At 37.9% G+C, this 15,664-nt stretch overlaps 1 protein-coding gene across 9 annotated transcripts in view; it reads left to right on the forward strand.

Annotated features, from left to right (window-relative positions):
* Window positions 1-15,277, forward strand: part of LOC114566221 (RNA-binding protein Musashi homolog 2) — a 251,123-nt gene extending 235,846 nt beyond the window's left edge. For 3 of the 9 annotated variants that reach the window (XM_028594533.1, XM_028594537.1, XM_028594538.1), the window contains 4 exons: window positions 4,722-4,901; window positions 9,222-9,376; window positions 12,980-13,050; window positions 14,185-15,277. In XM_028594533.1, coding sequence (XP_028450334.1) covers window positions 4,722-4,901; window positions 9,222-9,376; window positions 12,980-13,021 — 377 coding nt within the window. In that variant the 3' untranslated portion in view covers window positions 13,022-13,050; window positions 14,185-15,277. Of the gene's footprint in view, window positions 1-4,721; window positions 4,902-9,221; window positions 9,377-12,979; window positions 13,051-13,157; window positions 13,180-14,181 lie in introns of all 9 variants that reach the window. The other 6 variants (XM_028594539.1, XM_028594540.1, XM_028594541.1 and 3 more) reach the window with 4 other exon arrangements.
* Window positions 15,278-15,664: the final 387 nt, after the last annotated feature.

Here is a 15,664-nt window from a genome sequence, read left to right on the forward strand (position 1 = left end):
TTGTTCTTTTCTCTCTTTTACTCATCTCACCTCTTTTTTCTTCACCAATTAAAAGAAGGAAACTCGTATGACAGACATTTCCAAATTAAGATCATTATCAATTTCCTCCCAACAAGCTCTGTGATCTTCAGCAGTGCCTGAGAGGAGACCAGGATTGGCTGTGTGCACTGGTCTTAATCAATCTGGCTCTCGGTGAGCTCAGGTCCATTTGTCCCAGATGCTAATCTGCAGAGCTCAGCACTGAGGCCAGAGGCGCTTTACATGTATTTGGTGCAAAATAACACGAGCAGGCACGCCAAGCCCATCCTGCTTGGGTTTTTGTCTGAGGCCCAGGGAAAGATGTGACACATCGGGGAGGGCAAAGTATCCCTTTGCACCTCCACCACAAAGCGCTGGCTCTCACAGCTGTGGGTAGCAGATGCTCCGAGGTTACAGGCACAAGCCTTTAGGGACATCACCACTCTGCCCTCCAGGGGCTACATACATAACACACTCTCCAAAAAAAACTTACTGAAGGCTTAATGGGAGTAACGTATTTATGTAGTCAGTCGTGTAAATGCAGTTATGAAATACAGTATGTGTTGTTTGCTTCCCAATCAGTACAGCATGTTCTGTTTCATTTGCATTATACATTTATTTTACTTATTTGTAATTACATGTAGATTGCAAAGTAAATAGAATAGTTTCTTGCATACCTACTTCAATACATGATAGCATTTTGAACAGTTTTATGAGATAAATTTGTAAGATGTAAAAAGATTTGGAAATCTTTAGACATACAATATCTGAGTGAGCGTTGCTGAAAATCATATTTCATATTGTCCTTCCCTTTGTATCTGAATGACCATAAGATGTAGCTAGTATCACTCTCAGATTTCAGTCATAGTGAGTCCTAGATTTCCTCAGACCACATAAGCCTGACTAGACATGTTTGAAAAAATGTGTTCAGCCAAAAGGCCAGGGCTGTCAGCTCTGAGCCTCCTCACGATAGGATAATCTGTGCCGACTGTCGATAACTGAGTGCCCTTTCTCAGTCCCATCTCTACCAGATCCCACAGGTTAAAATCTGCATGGAAATCATTTAGTGTCCAAATTAGTGTGCACTGATTTACTACACTGTTGCACATTGTTTTACCCATGATTCAGTGTTCACATTTCCTCGCTTTTCACAATCATCCCCCAACCAAGGTTGTAGGTAAATATATATCAGTAGCTCTGTTGAGTTTGTCCATTACTGGAAGAGCAGCAAGAAAAGGGAAAAGCAGGCATAAAATAAAAAGTAAAAGAAAAAAAAAAACAGAGGCCTGAGTATGGGTGAGTAAATGCAAAAAGAAATCATCTGTTAAAATTAATTAGCCAAGCTTCTCTGAACACAAAATGACAAGACATTAAATATGTATTATTTATGAAATGTCTGTGCTCTCTGAAAAAGGGTGTCTAGTGCTGTTAATTACTCAGCCATTCATTCAGAAAAGATTATTTCAAATGGAAAGTGAAAGCAAGGCTAGACAGCAAAAGAGCTGTTAGTTTCTTTCACGCTATTTTTAAATGACATTGGTGAAAATGGAAAAGCTAATTATGGTAGCTCTGAAATTCAAAGCTAATTTGAGAAGCAGCATGTCAAGTTTATTGACATATTCTGTAGAGTGATGTGGTTTGATGGCCACCAAGGAATCCCACTTGCGCTGCGAGGGAAATGGAGGAGTGACGGCATGAAAAAGGATTCCTTACCGAAATTAAAATAACTTCTGTTAATAGATTTTTAGACTTCCCAATTCCCAGTATTACTGCTTTTTGTCTGTAGAAATAACAGGTAGATTTATGTATACTCAAAGAGTTGACATATAAATGAAAAGTAAAGGCCTTTTTAACTGATTTGCAAACGTACTGATTTTAGCAAACCTTTAACAATTTCCGGACATTAGCAGGTTCGAGCAAAGTTTTTAATGATGCTGGCGGTGAGGCTGCTGTTTTGTTAATATTTGGATCACGGATTGTGCGTGTGTTAATATTTAGAGTTTCTGTGGGATTTAAAATGAGGATAATCACAAACTTGGTGCAGAACACTTGCTTACTTATGAAAATATTTTTCACATTCTGAAGTCCCAACAGACCCGAGAGCATGACGCTATATTTTATCATCAGCGTGATTAGTTTTATTTTCCAACTAGTGAGAAAAAGAGCAGCAGTACTTTCAAGGTTTGTGATTCCTCCTTAAAGGCAGTCACCTGGCAAAGTGGGAACGAGAACAGGGCATTTATCCACTTAAAGAGAGCCACCCCGATGATGTCAGTAACAGATGACTGCAAGACACTCCCCTCTCCATTGCCTCGCAGCCAGCTTTGGTCACTGAGGGCAGAAGGGAAAGAGGGTGGGGGTAGGGGAGATAATTACCAGTATAAATGAAGCCCTGCGAACGATTCGCACTGCTGGGTCCCCTGATCTAGTCTCCAAGGCAACCTCAGCACGCTCATTTGTTTTGTAGATGAGTAATTACATCCAATTAGTGGCCATTGGAAAAAAGGAGTCCAAGAAAGGCCCATTGTTCTGGATAGATTGTGTGAATATTAATAGTGGGGAGGTCTGAGGCGCAGTGATATGATCGGTGATGCTAATGCAGCTGTGGGCACACTCTGCCTAGTCTCATCCTGCATAACAGATCAGATAGCTACTGATGAAAATATATGGCTTTGAGAATGTGTGCCCGCATGTTTGTGCATGAGTCTTAATCTTATCCAGCTGCCTCTTTCCGGCAGAGAAGGCCAGTTTCTTACCTGAGCCTGCCACACCTGCAGACGATGCAAAGGCATGCAGTGTCTGAAAATGTCTCAAATTTCATTTCACACTCTGAGATTTGAAATTTTCATAAAGCTGGCAGACACTGTTCACCCCATATTTGTTGGAAAACGTCTGCCCAGCTTAATGTGATTTAGTTACTTACAATTAGAACCTTATCTCAAATGGAAATAACTTCTCAGTCCAATTTTAAAGACACCCACTTCAGTTATTTGCTGCTGACAATATTTTAATTTAATACCCATATATTTTATGTGGGATTGGTCTAAATATAAATAATAAATACAGTATGATAACTATTGTCATTATCTGTCGTCACATCTTCTCTTTCATGAGTCAACAATTACTTTATATCCACCTGTAACTTCACTTATACCAAGATGACTCTTGATCGTTTGTCACAACATGGTTCATGGTCAATTGTATGCTATTGTATATGAAAGCAACTTTTGCAAATATGTTCATTAGTGAAGGATAGTGAAAGTATTATAAAATGCAAAGTAATGTCTGTTTGGTTCCAGTCTCTACATTGTTCTGAACTGGTGACACATTTGGAATGGCTTCTTTATGAATTCCCAATAACACAGTCTGTGCTATTGTCAAATGTTTTTTCCCCCGTTATAATTATTCCATTGATCCAGTTTTCCTCATTAGCAAGGCCAATCAATGTTCTGTGACATTTGTCTAAGTGAAGTAAATGGAATGATTGGATCTTGAGCTTTGTTCAATGTGTCAGGCATTATGTGAAGTACGTGGGAAGCCTGCTGTATTTGGAGCCTATAATTTGATGAGTGGGCTGACAGCCCACAAGTGGTGAGATCAGAGTGCTAAAAAGCATTGGCGGAGAGAAACATGGCTGGTGCTTACATTCCATTTGGCAGAAGTGGACTGTCTCACTCTGAATGGGTAGAGGTGAAGTGGCTTTGAATGGCTATTCGCTCCAGGACCAAATAAAAAACCAAACATGCAACAGGGGAAACCCAGCATGGAAAAGCCGGTGTCACCAATCTCAGTCCCTCCTGAGTAGATTAACTCTGTTATCAAAGAGGTGTGAGAAGGAGCAGTTTCTTTTAATTGCAATCTTTCTATGAGCAGCTTGTCTCAGATTAAGAGGACAAGCAATAAATGCCAGCACGACTTATTGCTGAAAGACATTTTCTAAACTGTTGATAATCCACCCATCTGTGTCAAAGAGAGAATCATTCGAAGAGGCCAATATGAGACGTGTTTAGGGTGCTTAGTACACTTCAGAATGCCTGTCATCAATAAATATGTATGTCTGTATCTCAGTCACAAAAATCTTATCTGTTGCTATTGGTAACAAAAAAGCTTCAAATTATTATTGATTGGTGTACACAATGTTTCTTTTCATTTAAATGACAAAAGCTTCCTTCAGGTGTGTCCAAAGAATTGTCGGTTTGAAATGAGAAATGTATTGACCTGTGTTTTTATGATTCTTTAGTTTGATCTCACTCTTTAATGATTGCAAAAAAACATGGAGGACACAGGTCAATTATGCAAAAGCCAAAATATCAAAGTTGTGGCCTTAATGTTTATTTTGTATTTATTGTTATTGGTCCATTTGAATCAAGTCAAGGTTTTAGAGTAAGGTTTTATTTGCATCCTTAGGGAGAGACAGTATGTATCCATAATTGTACAGCTAATGTATATGATACAGCTGAGCGTATCAAACACGGACCATATGCCAAGGGGGCCTGGCCACATTGTAGGAGCTGTTGGGGAGGGAGGGCAGGCGGGGCAATTAAAGCAGACAAAACTCAAGGATGTATTCTAAAAAATGGTGTAACACAACACCAAGCTATGCTTGACAATCTGGACATTGACTTTGACATTGAAAAAAGTTGTTTTCCACAATGATGGAGTCCCCTCCCCTCCCCCTCCCCACCCTATACTGTATCTCCCAGGCCTCCCCGATTATGGGTTTTACTCTACGCCCAGTGACCAGAGGGGGGGGCCCTGCTCCTTTGCTGACTATGGCTCCCTGGGGCCCCAAGCGGCTCAGATGCTGCACAGTGAGCATGCCACCTCCGCCTGCAACTCCCCCCTCCAGCACCTACACAGCCCGGATCAATTTAAGAACCCAGGTTTGTATATGCGCATCTATCTCATCCACTTTTTGGACTTTTCAGTTTGATTCATGACATTATTCCATGCAAATGATCTAATCTTTTTTTTATATATACATTTTCTCTTACTTTTGTTAAAGAAACCAAAAAAATCCCTCCCTTAAAAAAAAACTATAAAAACACGTCTTGCTGACAAAATAGCATTGCATGTTCTTCCTCCCTTTTTTAATTTTTAATGTAGATTTATTGTTTCTTTGTGAAGTTATGTTCCAGCCCCTGCTTGCACATAAGGGGCAGACACATACAGAATGTAATCCTTCATTTGCATGTGAACAAAATAACTACTGATGATGTCAGAGAGTACACTGGCCTCTCTAACAGAGCTCAAGTTTCTGTGAATTTTGAACGGCAAAGGAACGAGTTAAGTGTTCCCTTTAAGTATTTTAAGTGTAAGAATGATTGCTCATGTTATTAGTGTGTGAAAGTCTGACTAGGAAATCAGTAGAAATGTGGTGCGATGTAAGACACTTAAAAGACAACATTTTTGAATAATACAGCCATTACAACACAAGCACATTTTCATTGTGTGTTTTTTTCCTGTTCTTCTCTCATCAACCTTATGTAATTGTATCTTTTAAAAGTAAAATATACTACATATTGACATTTCAATACCTGCATGCAATGCATAAAAATGATTATAAATCCATTAGGGCTGCCACCTCTTAGTCGATTAGTCGACTAAGATTTCTTTAGTCAATTAGTCATTTTTTATGCTTATTCATGCTTAATTACTTATTTCCAATAAACTTCTGAGCACATTTATGGTAAACACAAGATTTAGAGTGGTGCTTTTGCAGGATTAATTGTGGAGAAACTCAGTTTTACAGATGGTTAATTAACTACATTTATATTGTGCTTTTCTAGTCTTAACCACCTCTCAAAGCGCACAGCTCTGTCAATTAAATCAACTAATCGATTAGTCGACAAAATCATATAAGTGTTAGTCGACTAAGAATTTCTTTAGTCGAGGACAGCCCTAAAATCCATACTGTTTCTTTGAGAGCAGACAGAAGTCTTTAGAATTAACGTTTTGAATAATACAATATTTGTATCTATTGTTTTTATTCTGATAATTGTATGCTAATGATCATGTTTGCACTGACATGACGTACCACCAATGTTTATTTCATCCTAAGTAGTTGTAAGTAAATGAGGTGTAGTTTAGTGGAGTGCCTTTTATATGATGTGGGAGATGTGCCCCGGTGTAGGTGACAGTGTTGACCTACACACAGCGGTCTCTGGAGACTCACATGCCCCTGTTGGACATGAATCCTGCCATAGCCTTCAGTCTTGTGCCTTCACTATTGTGTCTCTACCTCAACTTCACTACAATAGCAAAACATATTGAAAACAAAAGGGACTGTCCTCTCATCCTTTTTGGACCAACAAAGTGAGTGTGTAAGTGAGGGGCCAACTTTCCCTTTAATGATTAAAGGGTTGGCCAGCTGCCCCAGGCCGATGTTGTCATTTCCTACAGAATGTCGGAAGTATGAACTTTAGCACAGCAAATGGCAAAAAACACAGACGGGTTATATAGAAGCAACTCAGCAGATGTGATTTTCTGAAGGGTTTCTTGTAGGCCTGCTGTTTTAGTATCATTGTCACAACACTTGTGCAAGTGTGATAGCACTACAGACACAGTCCACCATACGCTTTCATACGTATAAATCTGTTAAGCAGTGTGAAGTGATTTAATGCATACACAGCTGCATGGCAGGGGGAGGATTACTACTACTTTACATCACTAAGATACACACACCAATGCCAGTATCTCTGTTGATGTTGAGGTCTGGTTGTAGCATGCTAATTTATTGTACATTATAGTTGAAATAAGAGTAGAAAGGATAGAAATTACCTCAGTTTTTTTAGCCGCAGCTGCTGTAAGTCACTCTGTTGGTGTGTGGTTGTTTTTTTGTTTGAGTTTTTTTGGTTGGTAAAGCACAACTTTTTTTCACCTGAGAGGACACGTTCAAATCCTGAGTGAGGCAACCTAATTTATGTGCTTGTTGTCTGTGAAATAGACTTTATATTTGTAGCCAACCTTGACCCTAATGATATGAAAATCAGAGAGCACATTATAGTAAATGGAAACACAATGGTACTGTTTATTTGGAATTTTGTTTGTAAGTAGATAAGGAGAATGTTTTGTATACATTAGGTGCCTTATGATGATGATTACCAGCCATAAGTCATAGATTACCCATATTTCACTCATCATCATTCATGTTATTACTGTGCAGCCTTGCTCCTTAGAAAGTGCTCAGTCCACAGGTGAAGATTGCGCCACGCAGATTGCTAGCCTGAAAGGGAGAATAGGATATATGCTGTTTGAAGGCAAATCTCATTGATAAAAGCTTTTCTTGTACACGGCCTACATCTGTACCTCAGTACTACATTTAAGTGAGTTAGAAAGAAGCAAATAATAACTTGGAAGACACAGGCAACGCAGCACACAGTGTTCTGTATAGTTAGCCATTTATTCATTCAGGGCCCCCCATTTTTCTTTAAGTACTTCACACACAGAAGTCACTCCTAGCATCAAAAGATTTTTTTCTCCAGTCTTTTCAGCCACAAGTACCATAAAATTGAAGCATAGGAAAGACTTAGCACTATCATTCTCTATATAAAACATATCTAAATGAATAGTAACACTCTAGTCCAGGGGTCTTCAACGTTTTTTAAGCCAAGGACCCCTTAACTGAAAGAGAGATGGAGCAGGGACCTCCTACTACATATGTTGTATACAATTAACTTGGCCTACAATAACGTGTAGGGCAGCCTAAAGCCTTTATACATACCTTTTTAGTGGCGAGGGGGAGCCACACTCCTAATAAAAAGCACCAGTCGTAGGAAATGAGGATTGCCATTTCAACTGAAAAAACCCTTAATTATATAATAAGCTAGCTTACTGCTGGCAAGATAAGAGCACAAGCTGCTCGCTGTTTAAAGTCCTTTCAGTTAAACAGCAGTGTCAACTCCACTAGATGTGTGTTTTGTGAGATGGCTTCATATTTCTATAGTGCTTTACACGGATACCTAGACTATGTTTTCAGGTGCTTCTAATGAACCTAACGTGTAATATAGCTTAGATAGATGGAGCAGTGATATGTTAAACATGGTGACAATGTTACAGTTTGTATACTGTGTGCGTCAACACATTGAATATCCTGCAGTTACACTTTATACTTCTTCACTTGTTCTACAAAGACTTCCTCTCAGGCATCATAGGGCTCATGAGCTCATGTATACACCAGATTGAGCATATTTCTATGGTCGGAAGATTTTTCTTTTTAATACAGTTTTTTTTTTTTTTTAACAGTCTGTCTTTGAATGAGGGTGAGACGGAGGGTTATGTGAAGCTGACAGCACTGGAGATTGCTGTTAAGAGATCACTGCATTTTTTTTCTCCCAGACTGTTTCTTTTTCCTGCATTGACAGTGTTATGCGCCTTTAGTAGGCATCTGGAGACAATTTATTAGTCTGAGTTGCTCTTACTCACAGGGCAAAGGTGGTAAGTCATGTACAGTATTTATTTTTTATCCCCCCCGAGTTTGGTCCTGCACATGAAGTCGGGTCAAGCTTTTATATTTCCCCCTTATGCCTACCTCTTTTGCTTTATGCCTGAAGTTACACCAGCAGACTGAAAAGCTGAAGCACACAGCTGAAATTATGGAGAATATTTTTAATAGGTGCTTGGCGGTATCTATGAATCATAGGTCATATAGGAAAGCATAAAGTAGCATCAAATGTCTGGGTTCAAAAAGCGCAATCTAAAATCCGTAATATAATAATCCTGTGTTACTCTTCTTACTCAACAGCTAATGATGTTTTTTTTTACAAGTACTCCTTCACATTATGCATGGCAACATTGACACTGCAACCTTACTAGTTTATTAGCATGGTGGAAATATTACTAGCAGTGTGCTTGTTTTGTGTTGTGCATGATTAGACAAAGTGAATGTTACTCCTATGCATAATACACACAGCATGTAGAATATATTCTGAATATAATACTGGATTCACCCTTAAATTTTGGCTCTGGTTTGAAATCATGTTAAACCTGAATCCTGCACCATTTTGTCGGTTGAAATCCAATAGTTCTATAAGCAGTACATATCTGTGATATGAACTATAAGCAAGTCCTTGGAGACAAACATGAATCCAGTAATGTGTTCTTTTGATTTAAATGTTTCCTTTTGAGTCATAGCAAGTACGAATTGTACTGATGGTCGTTGGGTGTTTCTGAGCTGCTCTGCTCCCTGCTGTGTTTGTATGCAGGCGCCAACCCATCAAGGCCCGGAGGTTTCCCTGGTGCTAACAGTCCAGGTCCTGTTGCTGACCTGTACGGACCTAGCAGCCAGGATTCAGCTGTGGGCAACTACATCAGTGCTGCTAGCCCTCAGCCTGGCTCTGGGTTTGGCCCCAGCATCACAGTGAGTACTCAGATGTAGACTGCCTGTCATATCTGACTGTATCTTGACTGCATTTGCCTCTTCTGTGTCAGAATACCACCACTAAAATCAGACACTAAGTCAATGCATGCTGCATATGATTGTGATGCTCCGTAACACTAGACTTTTTATGGTAAGGAGTAGAGCTTACTTATTATAGGACTTTATACTCCTGCACTGACTAGATCAAAATATCCTAAATCAAAGCAACCATTCAGGAGAGTCTAAGAGTTTGGATTATTTCATTGCACAGAGGTTTCTACTGTCATTGAGTTCAGAGGTCCCATAAGCAATTTGTACATCAGGGTAAACCCCGTCTTAGCTCTCAAAGTTATCTGTGTCAAATGCAAATGTTTATTCCCCTTAGCTGTTGCACAAATCACCTCGCTCCAGCCTCTGTGTCACCTTCCCAGAACAAATTTCCTTTATTTTTAGAAACCCATCTGTCCCAGGGCTTGAGTTTGCTCCGTCACTAGGACAATGCTTCCAAGCTGGATTTTGTTACTCCCAGTGTCCTTGTCCAGGTGTAGCAGCTCAGCCAGGTGCTGTTGCACTTTTCCTCTTGCCAATCAGTAAGCTGCCAATTGCCGTGTCAACTCATAAGTGTACGACTAGCAGGGCTAGTAGAGGTGGCAGTAACAAAAAGGTGTTCTCAGCCTGACTATGTGAATAAACTGAGATGTCTGTCTTGTCCTGTGGGTCAGTTTAGTTTATGTTCAGCAAATCCTGCCTTTTGCTTTCACTGTATTTAAAAAGAAGCCACTACAAACATGCTTGGAAGGCCCCAGTGACAATGAAGACCTAGCCTGGCAAGATAGTGGTGCTAAATAGAAATTTGGGAATATAATTTGCTCCAAAGTATTGGAGAGATCATCTAAAAGCCAATAATTTAACTTAAACCAAGCTGAGATAATAAAGCTATCTTATTTAGCATGTATAAGCAGTATATAAACATTTAATAAGTGGTTTATAACACATTATAATGTATGCAGTGATGATAATATTATTAAGTATTAATGTACAGTTTTTAAGAATAATAACTTCTCCTATGAAGACATTTGTTTTTATATATATTTCATCCATCTCAGTCTTGAGGTCAATGACAGTCATAGACCAAATTCCAATCTTATTTTGTATACTTACTTTAATAACTGTGTGCACAGCCACTTAAAATGGTTCAAGTATGTAATTCATTAGTGATTCATAATTGCAACATGATCTAGTTATGTTACGAATGTTATAGTATTGCTAACTTAGCTACAGGCCAGATAACCCAGAATTCTCAAATATTAGCATCTAAATCCAGTCAAATTAAAATAGTGTTATTTAGGTAGTAGCTCAGAGATTTGTTCTTATGTCCAGACCTTGTTGTCAACTAAAGGGACAAGGTTCACACTCCCCCAAAAAAAGACTCAATCAGTGATTTGTTTATTGTGCTTGTGTGTTGGTCTTTCCTGGACCTCACTGAATAATTAATCCAAAATGTTAGCATTGGAATTGTATGGCCTCTAGCAAGGTGCAGCGGGGCTATGTTCCTCGACTCACTGCCAGGCTTGTTGGGGCATGTTTGTACTGTTTTACATGACTGAACTGAGTGACACAGTATAGGTTATGAAAATAAAACCTGCTTTTCTTAAAGAAGCTAATTAATGCATGGCTTAAGTGAGGTGGAATAACAACAAGCCCATTAGTAATGCAAGCAAGCACTGCAAGACTACAGGGTGAAGACACTCCTTCCAAACTATAAATATAGTTCACCTCATTATTTTGAATTTCGAAGAGTCGTTTGTGGTATTTCTTTAAGTTATTATTGTAGTTTTTTTAAGTTGAGTTAAAGACATGTTTATTATTTTGTCTCGTTATGGAATTTTATGGTAAATTTTGACTTACTTTGTGTTTTGGAATCACACATTGTGGTTTCATCTCTTTTTTGAGAAATAATACGGGAGAGTTATCAGTTTGTGCGTTACATAGAATCAATAGGACTTATAGAAGTTTAACGGCTTAGCAAGGATGAAATGAATGTGAAACTTACACAGCAGCAATGTTGCCGAGTGTGGGATAGTGTCACAGCGAGCAAATGTGCAAAATAGCTCATGAGAAGATGAAATAGCTCATTCTAATATGAGTAAATATGTGTAATTGATTTATGATATCCAAACAAAGACAGAGCTAAGCAGAAAAATGCATTTTATTGGCTTTTGCTTCCTAAGCAAAGCCTCTCTTATTAATTGTTTTATGTCCACTGGCTATCTGTGATAATCTGTTGGTCTCAGTGTAGGAAGCAAAATATTTGTTATGAAAGACCAGGCCAGCTCATTTTCAAAGCCGATTTACCAGCAGATAGTTTACAGATGGAAATGAGGTGATTTGTTTCCATTATTGCAACAGTTTGTAACCAGAATGTTAGAGAATGTAAAAGACAAGTCTTTGAATGCAACAAATACCATCATATCTGAACAGAAATGTTTGTCTTTTCATCATATTTACCTAAAAAGGCAGATTTATAGAACAGATCGGTGTATAATATACTGTCTTTTACCCATATAATACAGGCCAGGTTTTGTGATTTCCTTACAGAATGTCAAATTGTGCCTGTGATACCACGTACTAAATCACCACTTGAGAATTACCCAGTGAATCAAACAGTGCAATAAAGCAGAGAGGTGATGCAGCAGCCCCGCGGCTCTCTGCTCTCGGCGAGATGATCTCTTTATTCAGAACATTAAAATGGGAAATGATTCAGAACTAAAATGTGCTTTATAATTCATTATTTTTACCGAGGATGCTATTGAACTGAATACAAGTAAGATCATCATAAGTCAGGTCCTCATGGATGACTTCAGAGTCACTGATTTGTCGCTCAGTCTTACGCTGCAGTGATTTTATTAATCCCTTTAGCCAATATCAAAACAGCCACTGTAAAGAAGCAGTAATGAACTTAACTGTTTTTTATGCAAGACAATTAGAGTGCAATTAAGTGATTGAGGTGATAAAGACAGATAATTGCTGTTAAAAGTGCTTCTCTTTTCAATCCGAGGATTTCTGCAGACCTGTCAGCAGCAACATGAGCTACATAATAATAATAATAATTCAATACACAAAAACACGCTGATCTCACTGAGGGGCTTTTGTGATCCTATTCTTTGCATGCTTTGAGATTAGATAAACTGTTTATGTCAGCATGGATGGGGATTGTGTGTGTTTTATTGTCTCCTCTACATATTTTTGTTTACACTATTTGTCTCTGAGCTTATTATAACCTGAGAACTACGTTGGCATAGAACATAAAATTAAGTTACTGTATCTTGAATGATTTATCAACTTCATAAAGTATTTCTAACTCTTTTTAACATCTTTTAAAATGAGTCCTTCTTTTAGTCATTTTGCAGCGTGCTCTGTTTCTCTGTTACAAGAATATGCAATGCACTTGTATAATATATATATTATATATATGGCAAAAGTCTTGTGCTCTGCTACTGAACATGATCAAACTGAATCAAAACGTTCACATTCATGATATGATACTCACTTTTTCTTTCCATGAAATGCATACTGACAACAGCACTAACTGTACACTTTTAGGGCCCGTTGATTGCGACAGCTTTTACAAATGGATACCATTGAACAGGTGGCCGGTTGCCATCTCATCAGAGGTATTGCATTTTATTTACTGTGCATTTCTATCAGTCTCTCTCTAATACATGTTCATCTAATACATGTTGATCTAAACATCATTCTTTGTTTATCCGCCTCCCTCAAGATGACAGAGCTGGTAGTAAAGGGTGAGTGTGACGAAGGTTTACGTCTTCATAAATCAGGAGGCCTCTGTTGGCGACGTGGTCTGTATGATGACGGGAGAAAAGATTATCATTGATTTAAACCAATGGAATTATGATCAGCTTGTTGGTGTAATTCACTGTGGGAAATGTGTATACCTCAGTCACACACACACATACTACCAGTACCAGTCGTTTTTTAATTTTTAACATTTTGAAATGTTTCCATCCTAAAAAGAAGTCTTATTTTTTATTTTATTTTCTGAGGACAGACTCACACTTCTCCACCGCTAGGACTTAAATAAAATCCAAAACTTTTTACTAACAAGTCAATGGCCTTGAATCATTAAATATTAACCAAGCAGTAAATGTCTATTAGGAACCAAATATTTCAGTTTCATCATGTTTATATTGTCACTGTAACTCATCTTTATTGCTATAACATTGCTCCTCATACTGTATGTGCAGTAGTACATTCAAAATGTCTCGAGCTTTTCGTCTGCTTGCAGCTCGTTTTTGTAGATGTGGTGTGTGGTCGTGTGTTGAGCTCATTTGTGCACACATGGGTTTAAATGATAGTTTAATGGCATTTTTTTCCGCTAAGCTATTAACCCAGCTAAGCATTACAACTATTACAAGACTCGACAGTAGTGTGAACATGATTGCTAAGTTAACAAGTGGTGTAACTAAAGAAGTATTCACTTTTTAAAATGTGACATGCATGCACCAACGGAGTGTTCTTTACTGTAATCATTTGTACTTATGTTGCGCCTGCAGCAAGTTTTGACCTGCTGCTATTAATGATAATTGCTGTCACATTTGTTAACACTATTGTGCCTCAGTAGGCATCCAAAATAATAATTTGGAAGTCTTATTAATGATTAATAACCAGAAATGTCTGTCATTAAATGTCACTGTGAGTACAATATTTACAGTCAGGATTTATGCAAATGAAATGAATGTTTCTAATGCTGTTGCCATCCTTTTTTGTTTTTCTTTATCACCCAGCAGAGTATAACTGGTGGCCCAGGAAAGACAGGACGAAGTTTCTAATTGGCTTTGTGTGCAGGTGATGCTATCCAACTTCAAGCACTACAGTGTCACCCAGGCAAAAAGAATGAAAGTCGGAACCATATGAAGAAGAAAAGAAAAACGTTAGTCATCTCAGAAAAATAACAACTGCTGTACTATAATCCAAACCTCCTATAACTTTACAACCTGGTTTGGTATGATGTTTCATTCACCAATTTCCTTCCTCTGTTAGCTTTTGTTTTGATTCGTTTTTAGAGAGTCATTTTAGTTTTAATCTTAATTTTGTGTCATTTGATTTGATCTTATAGTATATATTTGTGTAAATGGATTTTGTTTGAAGTGCGGGGGTCATAGCCAAGAATATCTGCAAGTTATGTCTTCATCTTTGTGGTGTAAAGGAGAAATGATTGGATGTTCCAATCAGTCTTTCCACAAAAATAAAAGAAGCTCAGTGTGGAGAGACTCGGAGGAAAAAAAAAAATTAAATTTTAAGGAAAATTTAAAGAGGGTATCTAAGTAATAAATCTTAGTAGCTGTTTTCTTTCTTGTGATGTCTCATTGTTAGCCATAATTACCTATTTTTGGGCAATACAAAGAGGACTCCAATATTTTTATGGTCCTTTTTTATAAGTGTTGTTTTTGTTGTTTAGAAATAAATATATATGGTATAACAAATTTCATATAACTACATTGTGAATTCAAACTTGAGAAAAAGAAATGTAGCTGTACATATTATTCCAGTCACTGCATATAACCAACTCAGTGAGAGAATAGCATATTTTTGTGATGGTGTGTCAAAAGAACATGTTATAGCGTGTGAATAGAAGAAAAAGCTGTAAACAGTTATTATTATACTTTTTCTGCTGGAAGACAGTATAAATGACCCCAGAGACAAACAGAACACACTTGCTCTGTAAATACTGAAGCTGAATAATTTTACAAGTGTCATACCAGCAAATTTACAAACGGTGAGTTAGTTCAACACAGTTTTAAGAAATAAAAAAAAAGAGCCTGATTGGTATCTTTTGTCTAACTGTTAAGATATCAGTATCATTTCAAAGAGAGAGAGAGAGAGAGAAACAAAAAGAAGATGTAATCCAAAGCACACTGTACTTAGATGTGGAGATTAGAACTTGAACCAGGCATTTTACAGTGCTCTGTGCATCCTGACACTTTTATACTCCTGAGAGGAACTTGTTAGTTGTATGTTATTGTTTGTTTCATCCTGCTTGTTCCTGATTCATTTTTTTGGAACACAATTATCTGGGCTCTGTGCTAGAGCCTTTATGTAATGCTTGTTCTCTGAATCCGTTCTTTTATGAATGAATTAGGAAAAGTAAACATTTTGATACCATACCTCAGCCTTTGTGAGTTCTATTGGCAGGTTTAATTTATTCTAGTGGCAAAATAAATGAAAACACTGAAAGGTAATAAAGCGAGGAATCATAAATGCACTGTG

The sequence above is a fragment of the Perca flavescens genome, chromosome 13 (assembly GCF_004354835.1).
Source record: "Perca flavescens isolate YP-PL-M2 chromosome 13, PFLA_1.0, whole genome shotgun sequence".
Taxonomy (NCBI): Eukaryota; Metazoa; Chordata; class Actinopteri; order Perciformes; family Percidae; genus Perca; species Perca flavescens.